The sequence below is a fragment of the Mesoplodon densirostris genome, chromosome 18 (genome assembly GCF_025265405.1).
Source record: "Mesoplodon densirostris isolate mMesDen1 chromosome 18, mMesDen1 primary haplotype, whole genome shotgun sequence".
In the NCBI taxonomy this organism is placed as follows: Eukaryota; Metazoa; Chordata; class Mammalia; order Artiodactyla; family Ziphiidae; genus Mesoplodon; species Mesoplodon densirostris.
In genome coordinates, this window is record NC_082678.1 from 1,735,939 (window position 1) to 1,746,411 (window position 10,473).

At 57.9% G+C, this 10,473-nt stretch overlaps 1 protein-coding gene across 2 annotated transcripts; it reads right to left on the bottom strand.

Annotated features, from left to right (window-relative positions):
* Positions 1 to 259: 259 nt before the first annotated feature.
* TMEM92 (transmembrane protein 92) lies at positions 260 to 5,035 on the bottom strand. 2 transcript variants are annotated; one of them, XM_060082274.1, is made up of 5 exons: positions 4,880 to 5,035; positions 2,299 to 2,324; positions 1,401 to 1,490; positions 1,062 to 1,257; positions 260 to 823 (listed from the first exon to the last, which is right to left on the bottom strand). In XM_060082274.1, exons 1-5 carry the CDS (start codon positions 4,946 to 4,948, stop codon positions 710 to 712), a joined length of 495 nt encoding a protein of 164 aa, XP_059938257.1. In that variant the 5' UTR covers positions 4,949 to 5,035; the 3' UTR covers positions 260 to 709. The 2 variants fall into 2 exon arrangements, with proteins under 2 accessions (XP_059938257.1, XP_059938259.1); XM_060082276.1 differs by lacking the exon at positions 1,401 to 1,490.
* Positions 5,036 to 10,473: the final 5,438 nt, after the last annotated feature.

The following is a 10,473-nucleotide window of genomic DNA, read 5'->3' on the forward strand; positions in this document are numbered from 1 at the left end:
GCACACGACGACGGTCACTCCCACCCCATCCCCATCCCCCGTCCTGGCTCTGTGGCACCCAGAGACCTCAAGGAACCAGAGGTCAAAGCATCTGCCAAGATCCTCTCCCGGAGGGTGCCCCACAGATGTACTGTCCTCCCAGGCTCATCAACGGTGGGGTTTCAGGCACAGTGACCCCCCAGCCGTGTCCCCCAGCATTGCCTGGGCTCACCTCCCCACACAGTCAGAGGCAGACTCTCAGATTTAGTGAGAACTCATGTTGCAGGGGAGGGGAGGGTACAGTGGGGTCTTCTCTAGTCAGGTGGAATGGAAGGCAGAGCTCAGGCAGTCCTGTCTCCCAGAGTGCATCAGCGCCCTCCAAAACGTCTCAGAGCTGGCCGTCCAGTCCACACTCGTACCGCCAGAGCGCAGCTCCCTCCACTCTCAGAGCAGCTCGTTCCACCGCTGGGCACCTCCAACTGTTCACGTTTTCCTCCAGGCAGCCTCTACCTTGCAATGGCAGGTGAGGGAGGGGTGGACGTGTCACTCCAGACCAGCCCTTGGGACAAGAGAAGCAACTGGCGTGGAACCGCGGTAGGAAAAGCAATAAGTTAAAGCCAAGAATGGCCAGAGGTCTGGCACGACGGGCGGTGGGGGGCGAGTCTCTGGCTTGATCCAGGAGGCCCTGGGGAGGAGGCGGCTGATGACAAGGTTCCAGGCAGGAGGTGGCTCAGAAGGTGGGGGTGTCGATGCTGCTGCGCACCCCAGCATGCTCTTCAGGCCTGAAGCTGTAGGGAGGGGGCGGCTCCACGGGAGGCAGACCCACGGCGGCCTTCAGGATAATCTGCAGGGAAAGGAGGGGACAGGGACTTCTTAGGGCCTGCCACTGGCCACTGCCACCCACGTGCTGGTGGTGGCATGTTTACCAGGGAGAAGGGTGACCCGACGCTGGTTGCAGAGCCCTCCCTAGGGCCCAGAGGCTTGGCGTAAGGACACCCTCCACTGCCCCCATTGCTCTAAAAATCTAAATGGGGAGGCACAGAGAGCCGAGGGACAGGGCAGGGGTTGGGGTGGATACCCACCTCGCTGTAGGGGGGTGGGGGCTCACAAATGGATGCTGTGACCCTCTCTGTGGGAGTAATGCGGGGCCGTTCTGGGGGCCCCTCATGATCCGTTGGGGGGTCCTGCTCCGACTTTCTGCAGTTGCGACAGAAGCACTTAGCCAGGCCACAGATGCACAAGAGGGGTATGATGATCAGAAAGAGGACAACAAAGATCCTGGGGTAAAAGGAACCACCAACGTCAGCCTGAGTCTCCAGCCACACCCGCTGCACCGCCCTCCCTCCCCGACCTACACCCGCCCCTCAGCAGGAAGTCCAGTCCAGTCCTGTGTGGGCCAGAGGAACTGGCCCAGGGCTCACCTCAAGGGGCCAGAGAAGAGCTCGTACTGCTCTGGCTGGTACTCTTGGCAGCAGCTGTTACCACAGCAGTTGAACCCTTTAGGGCAGGTGCTGCGGACCGGGTCAGAGAGAGGCCATTGGTACCAAGGTTGGGAGGCAGAGGATCCCAGCTTCCCTAAAGCTCACCCGTGCGCTCAGGGCACGAGCCGCACCCCTAGCAGGGTGGAGGTCCAGGCCCCCTGGGCTCAGTGGGAGGAACCTGGGGCTGGGATCAGGACCCGGGTTTCAGGCTCAGCTCACTACTGGCCTCGTGCACTCGTGCCAAGTTACATTCCTTGCTGGGCCTCACTTTCCTCATCTATAAGATGGGTGTAATGAAGGTCCTGTCGACCTCACTGGGCAGGTGTGGGGACTGAGTGTTGTAGTGGCTACAACATCACTCTAAGGAGATGCAGAGGAAGAGGGACAGTGGGGAGGGTCCAGGAGCTAATTCCAGGAGGAGTGAGCTGGTGCTGGGGCCCACGGAGCAGGAGGTGGGAGGGACACGGTGTCCCTGGAACATCCAGGGCTGACCGGTGGAAACACTTTGCTGCCCAGAGGCCACGCCCCTCAGCCCCTGCTCATTGTGCTTGGGCTTCTTAGCGTTTATAGAATGAGAGTGTATGCCCTCGTTTCCAGGGGGACCCTCAGAGGGGAGATGGACTAAGACTGGAGTAAGAAGGATGGGGATTGGCCCGAGAGTGTGAAACTGCCCGTGGGTAGGCTGGTGGAAGCAGTGAGGGGTGGAGTCTCCCTCTCTGGGTGGGGGGTATGGTTTCTGGCTAGAAGGGGAGAGGGTGAGGATGATGAAGGCAGGCAGGGCAGGATTTGGGATGTCTCCTCCCCACACTGGAAGTTACAGCCCAAATCCCAGACTTACAAGAAGAGACCACATGTGGCTGCAGCCTGTGGAAGAAAAGAGGCGGAGGTTTGGGCCATAAACTGGGGGCTGGGGTTTCCACCCAGATGCTGCCCAGATACCTCACTGCTAGCAGGTCCCAGAGGATCAGCACCTTCCCCCACGCCTGCTCTCCACCTCCCTCCACCTGTTCCCCGGGTCGGTGGCTGCAGCCCCAGCGCCACCTCGTGGCCCCAGCTCTCCTTCCTCTCCTCACCACACCTCCTGCCACATTTGCTCACCCCCAGGTCTGTAAGCTCACGCCTTCTGACCACCCTTCCAACCCATCCCCACCACGGCCAGGACTCCAGCAACCCCCGCGCCCACCCCCGTCACTCCCAACACTGCTGCAAGTCTCTATCCCACAAATCTGAACACCTAAAACCTTGCTGGAAGCCTCCTTCAGTGGCTCCCTGGGGCCCAGACACCATGACCAGCCCTATCCCCCATTCCCACTCCCCCTGGCCCTCCTGCACACCCACCCACTGGGAGTTCTCTGAACACGTCTGGCTGTTTTACACATGCCTGCAGGAACAAGCTCCTCCCTCCCTCCCTCTTTTGCACTAGTTCTGTGCCACATGGAGGCTATCATTATGGAATTTAACCTGATTAATAGCAAATATGTGCATAAGCCCTGCTTGGAAAGTTCTTTCCCCAGGTGTCTGAGAGGCTGGCTCCAGCACCTTCTCTGACCATCTTACTTAAAATTACATCTACTCCCCCAAAGCACTCCCCGTCCCCTGACTGTGCTCACTTTATCTGCATAGCTCTTGTCAACACCTGACATACTATATATTTTACTTTATCTTGCTACTTGTTTGTCTCCTCAGTAGAATGTGAACCCCACCAGGGGAGGGATTTTTGTCTACTGAAAACCAATACTCACGATTTGGGCAGAATGAATGAAAGAGCACTGACAACCTGGTTTCATTTCATCCTGGTTGCTGCTCCCAGACCGTGGGGGAGGAATGCAGGTAGAGGAACACAGCAAACGGGAGGTTATCTGTCACCCCCACACCAGCCTCCAGGGAGATAAGCAACCGTGGCTCAAGAATAAGAAGCCAACTTTGGCGAGACCACCATGTCTTTTTTTTTTTTGGCCGTGCCACCAGCATGCAGGATCTTAGTTCCCTGACCAGGGATCAAACCCGTGTATCCTGCCGTGGAAGCACGCAGTCTTAACCACTGTACTGCCAGGGAAGTCCGAAGACCACCATATCTTTATACCTTGAAATAACAGTTCAACTGTTAATGACAACAACAATAAAGCTAAGAATACCAATGACAGCCAATAATCGTTGGGCTGATTCCCACAAGTCTTGGCCAGTGGGGCCAAGAGCAGGAATGAACCCCTGCAGGTTGGCCCAGAGAGGGTAAGGTGACTGCAGAGTTGGGGACAGCGCAAGGGGTCCAGGCACTCAGTGTACCCCCTTTCCCTCAGACCCCATCCCCTGTCCCTCCCCCCTCTCCTGGCCCCCAACTAAGGAAGACAAACAATGAACAGGTTTACTGAATTAATCTTGAGCTCCTGTTTGGAGGAGTAGGGGATCCTCTCCCAGATTCTCTCCCCCCACCCCCATTTTAAACAGGTGGTGGTCTCGACTGAGGTGGTATCAAGCGTTGGGGTACTCTTGGGTAGGTTCAACTTACTTACATGTGGACTGGGGGCATTACCAGCCTGCCCCCTGGAGTTGCTGGGAGGAATCAACAAAAGGATGCTCAGCCCCGTGCTGGCACAAACCCACCGCTGGTGATAGCGAAGGAGTAACGGGGCTTCTGGAGCACAGCCGCTCAGCAGCCGGTGAATGTCGTGGGGACCAGGCCTGGGCTTTCCCTCAGACTCTTACCCAGAAGTTAAAAACCCATGCTCTAGACCTATGTCAGTTTCTAGGATAATCTCCCATCCCCAAACTGGATAGACTCCCCCCATCACTGGGGCAGGGAGGGATGAGGGGGTGTTGAAACCCTGCCGCATCCTCGGAAATCACAGGTTTCAGAGGTCACCCCAGCCTTGGGTCAGGCAGCCAGATCAAAGCCTATCACCAGCTGGAATCCTACCCCCACTCCTAGAAAGGGAGGAGGGAGCCTCCTTTCCTCTAGGGCACAAGCAGAGAAACACAGTCCTAGAGAGGGCTAGGACTTCCCCAAGGTCACCCAGCACTGTGAAGAATGGAGCTGGGGAGATAGGCTGGCCAGGCGTCCAGATCTCAGTCCAGACCTCAGGCCCTCCGCTAGTCCCCGCTTTCTGACGCAGCGAGAAGAACGAACCAAGGCTAACGTGAGGGTCAAAGTCCCCACACACCAAGAGGAGCTAAGTGTCAGACGGCGGTGGGCGCGAGTAGTTCCCACGACACAGTCCCCCACGAGACGAAGGAACCCAGGCCTTCTCAGGGCTTCCCTCTGCTCTCACCTCCCCGGCAAAAAGAGAAAGGAAGTTGCTAACTGCATGTGGTCACGAGGAAATCCTGACAATGGAAGGTGGTGATCGGGAGCCAGAAGCAGGCCCCTGACCCACAAGAGTAGGGCCCCGAAAGCTCCACAGCTTTACCTCCCAAGCGCTCACCTGTTGGAGGCCGGCCAGCAGGCCGAGCAGCAAGGTGGGTACTAGGCCGGGGACCCAGGTGTCTGACATCCTGACAGGGGGGCCACTGAGCTTCCGTGTGTAGGGGGAGGAGGGGAGAGGCGGGGCCGCGACCTCTCCCAAGACTCTCCACCTACGGGGCCCCGCCTCGGGATGGGGGCGGAGCTGAGGCACCGGGGGTGGGCCGGACCCGGGAAGGGAGGGGGAGGGGGAGGGGAGGGGAGGGGAGGCGAGGGAAAGAAGTCTGGGTTGGGTTTTGGGAAATGGGAGGTAGAAGAGATTATCTGATTAAAAACTATCGTGGTGTCAGTTTAAGACTGCTGAGCTACCCCTCCCCAACCCTCAACTGCTCCACCCTCTAAGTGATCCCAAGCTTGAGAGGGACTGCTGCGCCTACCGGATGGAGAGAGGATGCAGGCAGAGGGAGCTGGACCACGGGAAGTCCCTTTCCACATGGACTTCTGGGGGGCAGAGGTTGAGGGAGAGTGGAAGCGAAGGCCCTGGAGTGGACTGAGGGGATTCCAACGGAGGGAGGTGGAACTTTTTTTTTTTTTTTGGCCAAGAAGGGAGGGAGGGGAGGCCTGATTGATTTCTGGGTCAGGAGAACCTAGAGGAGATCACTAGTACATTCGTGCCCCGCCCCCACCCTCCCCGAAATCCTGGAAGGAGGTGTTGGTACACTTCCTCCGTTTGACTACAGTGGAAATTAAGGCCCCAGGATTCAGAGCCTAGTGCCTGAGTCCGCAGCCGGGGCCGAGCGGCAGCCAGGCGAGCTGGGGCGCGTGCGAGCGGGCCCATCCAGATTTCTGGCGAGACGCCGCGGACGCGGCCCCGGCCGGGAAGACCTGGATTCAGACCAGCGGTGGCCGCGCCCCGCCCCGGAGGCGTGCTGTGCTTCCCGGATACGGCCGGCAGGTGGCAGCATCGCTCAACGCGGGATTCCCCCGGAGCCGGGCAGCGCGGGGCTGGGACCTGGGGCTGGGACCTGGGGCTGGGTCTCCCTGGGCTCCCTCCGGGGGGACCTGGCTGGAGTGTGCGGTGGGAGGCCGTCTCGGTGGGCGATACGCGGAGGGTGAGAGCCAGACGCCCAAACACAGATGAGACGTAAGGAGACCTTGCGGGAGTTGGAGAGATGGAGCCCGGACCCCCGAGGCCGGGGGCGAAATGGAGATGGTGGGTGGGGTGCTGCTCCCAGACCTGGGGAAAGGGGGAGGGCTCCAGGAGAGGATCAGTTCTTAGGTATTTAGGCGTCTCCTGCTGCGTCTCAAATCCGACTTTGCCACTGAAAGCCCCAACCTAGTAGGAGAGGACAGCGGCCGTCCTTTGGCTTCTTTTTCTTTTTTCTCTCACCGCTTTCTCCTTATCTCTGTTTCTCATCTCTCCCAGTCGTGCTTTCTCGGTCTTATGTTTAACCTCTCCTTGGTCCGTCCCGTTTCTCCCAGTCTCTGTTTTCCTGTTTCAGTTTCTCCCCATCTCTGTGTCCATGCATTTTCTCTTCATTTCTACGTGTTCCCTGTTTTCCCATCTCTGTTTCTCCTCTTTGCTAATCTCTGTCTGTCTCAGTGGAGGTGTCTGTTTTTCTGTCTCTGTTTCCATTTCCCTTGTCTCTGGTTTGGTCCTGTGTCTCCCTGTCTCTGTGTCTGTTTCTCACCAACTCTCCTGATCTCTCTCTCTCTCTCTTTCTCGGTCTCTGTTTCTCATTATCTCTTGGCCCCTAAGGACAGAATCTTCCAGTTTCCTGATCCAAGCTGAATTGGGGTCTGGCCCCAGAGAATGCCCTCTCTATTTGAAGTTCCTGGTGACTGATCTTGGAGAAAGGATGGGGGGGGGCACGGCATGTCTTTCCTCCTCCCCCAGCAGTTGGCTCTGGACCTAGCCCACCCCTCTGCCGAGGTGGACCTAGTCCAGAGAGTACTGGAGCTTTCTCCTAGCAGCACCCACGCTGCTGCTTCCTTAGTGAACTTGTTGCTAACTTGGACTTCCAGGGCCCCACTACACCAACACCCAAGACCTGAGACACCCCTAACCTCCTGCCTCTCTGCCCAGGCCTGGAGCCCTGCGGACGTGCGGCCCTCAGGGGAGAGGAAGATGGGTGAGCTTAGGGGAGGAGGGTATCCTAGGGAGTGGAATGAGGGTGCTGAGAGGGGCATGGAGGACCTTGAGTGGTAGACCTGGGAGGCTGAAGAGGTGAAGGGACGAGGCAGGTTGGTGCCCTGAGGGGGAGGGCAGGAGGATGGCGCTGCTTCCTTCTGGCGTCCACCGACACAGATGTAGCATTGCCAGACGAAATACCAGATGCCCAGTTAAATCTGAATTTCAGATAAACAATGAATAACTTTTTAGTATAAATGAATATGTCCCATGCAATACTTGGGGCATACTTATACTAAAATGTATTTGTTGTTTATCTGAAATTCTAATTTAACTGTGTGTCCTGTATTTTTATTTGTTAAATCCTGCAACCCTACCCACATCCCTAAAATGTCATAAGAGAATAGCTACTCTAACCCCTGCCCCACATCTCCCCAGTGGGAAAATGAGGCTCCTGGGCAGAGTCCAGAGGGCCTCTGGAATCTGCCTCTGGATCCCCAGTTTTTTTTTTTTATGACATCAGACTTCCTTTCTGTGCTCCTTCCTGCAGATGGGAGGTGGGCAGTCCCAACTCAGGCCAAGAACACCAAGCCCTGTTGTCAGTGTCCACCATGGCTCCCAGGGCCCCAGCATTCCTGGTGGGTGAGGCTGCGTGGGGGTGAGGGCACAGTGGGGCCCCAGACTGAGCAGACCTGGGGCCTGTTCTTGTCTAGAGGCGGGAGGGTCCTGGACAAGGGCAACATCTGTTCAACACTCAGTCTGGCAGTGGGTGGGCAGTGTGTGCACGCATGTACGTGTACGCTCAGACATACAGGGACATGGGGGCAGGGAGGCCCAGAGACCTCATGCAGTCAGTGCGTCCTTCTAGATTCCACTCCAGATTCCATCTGGGGTTTCCCCAAAGCAGCAAAGTTGAAATGTCTTCATACTGGCTCAAGCCTCCCTGGCCCATTCCATAAAGAAGGAGCCGATTGTGTGCCCTCCAAGGGCCCAGCTGGAAGGGCCTCGGAGGTCAGCCTGTCCACCCGCTCTCTTCTCAGAGAAGCCAGCTGGAGCCCAGAGGGGCAGAAAGGCCAAGTCACAGGGGACACCGGGGCTGAGTCAAGACCAAACCACGCAGGTCTTAAGACCCCACACCCAGTGGCAGCCTCAGAGGTGGCACACATGTTGGGGCTGGGGAAGTGCTGCTTGGGACGGAGGGACCCCTCCCTGGGAGCTGCAGTGGGAGGCCTTGTGCAGCTTGGCTCAGCCCAGGCCCGGGGGCCAGGCCAGAGGCAGTGGGATGGGTGGCCAACCTCAGAGGATGACCTTGTGTGGACTACTCCTAGAGGGCCACAGGGGACCGGAATGGCAGTGGTGCTGGGTCCAGAGATTTGAGCAATTCCCTCTCCTCCTGGCTTGTCCCCCACTTCTGCTCCCCCAGCTGCCCGCTGAGCGCTGCCTGGGCTGGCCTCACAGTGGCTGCCCCCCTCGCCCTCATGGGGGCGTGATGTGCTCATCACAGTTGTCCCCCTGCCACTGACTGCCCCCATCCAGTGTGGCCCCCCAGGGCCATCAGGGCTGTCCTCAAGGCCTCCAGCCTGGTCTCCTCCTTGCCCCTGTGGGGGCATGTCACCCTCTTATTCCCTAACTTCCAGAGGCTCCCCACTTCTGCCTGAATAAAGTTCCATCTCAGGGAGACCTTCACCTGGTCCTTCACCTGTCCTCACGGTGTGCTCGCTCTCCCTGTCCTTTGTTCTCTCCAGCCGCACGCCCAGCCCTTTCTGCTTCCCTCCTCTCCTCTGCACCTTGCACACGTGCCCCATGCCCTCCCTGCAACCTAACGAATTCTGATCCATCCTTCAAGGCTCAGCTCAAATACCACCTCCTCCAGAAAGGCTTCCTGGACTTGGATTCTCCTGCAAGAAGCGATGGTCCCCTCCCTGCTCACCCCCACCCAAGCCTTTTCTCTGGGCCTCTCTGATGCCCGTGGCCATTCTTGCTCGAAGATGTGTGTACATGCCCTAATGTTCCCACCAGGCTGCAGGGGCCCGCCCAGTTCTGATTCAGCTTTCATTTCCCATGGTGCTTTGCTCCAAGTAAACACTGGCTGCTCAGGGGCCAGATTTCTCCCAGGGGATGAGGAATTAATTCTCAGAGTCATTGGTGGGGGGCTCTTGGTTAGGGGGGTTGTTCCAGAGTTGACCGGGCTCCCCATTTCCACGGGCTGTGTGATTTGGGGAATCCACCTCTTCTGCTTCCTGTTTCCTCCCCAAGTGTACACATACCCCCGTGTGGGTGAGATGGCACCCCAGGGATTGAGCAACTCCTGTGGGGCGTGCTGCAAGGAACGCTTGGCTCACCGTCCACCTTCCAAGAGAGGCAGATACATGCTAGGTTGCCAATAGGAATTCCTGGCCATGAGACCAGTGTCTGAGTCTCCTTCCCAGCATCTCTTTGAAAACTGAAGCCCACCGGCCTGTCACTCATTCTCGAGGTGACAGGTGTGGGTGTGGGGAGAAAATGTCTTGAACTGACCCCCGGGCTGAGCCACAAACCCGTGAGCCAGGAGGATGGAGGGGGGCATGCCACCTGACAATTAACGGTGCAGGGAGCTTATTATCCTAATGAGTGGGTTGGAGGAGCTCGACTAATGCTCACCTTCCCGGAGTCTTAGCAGAGACAAAAACGGCATTTGGGAGCCATTATCCTTCCAAAGTGTAGGTTTCCGGGGCACAACCAGGGGTTCGGGGGGGGGGAACTCCTCCAGGGGGTAGGTGGTGGGGAGTCAGGGGGAAGGCTGAGCTAACGAGCTTTGGCTGTCTGGGGTGGCAGATGGAGCACAGCCACTAAGACTCAGATGGGAGGGGCTTAACTCAGGTTAAGGGTCTTCAGAGCCCCCCAGCCCTGGTCCCCTGCTTCTGGGGCTCCTTCTCTCCAAGGCTTCCCTGCCCCTCGCCCCCTACAGCCCCTCTCCCACCCCCACCCTCGATGTTGACTCTTAGAGATAGGACCCTGTGGTTAGAGTAAAGACAGGGCTTGAGGAACCCCCAGGGCCCCCGCTCTGTAGCTCTGCTCTTGTGGCCCCTTGAAGGAGGGCTCTGCTGCACCCTGCTTGTGGGCGCCTCTGCTCAGATCCAAGTGTTACAGGGGACTGTGGTTAGACTTCAGAAGGACTTCCCAGTCCCAAACAAGCTGGGGGCTCAGGCTGCCGTCAGAAAGGGTAGCCCCTCTGTGGGCTGGGCATTTTGAGGGGAGGGCTTCTCAAGGGTCTGGGGACTCAGACTAAAATGCAGAGAAAGCACAGCTTGGGACATCCCTGAAACTGTTCACCAATTAGGGATCTGGGAGTCAGGCAAAGAATGAGTGTGAGCAGAGGGGTGGGGAAGCGAGGTGGGCAGAGACCACATTCTTCCGCAAATCATAGCTCCTCTAAGCAGCCACATCATCTGGCCCCCAGCCGAGGACAGACTTGGCTAGAGCCGTGTGCATGCACGCGTGGGTGG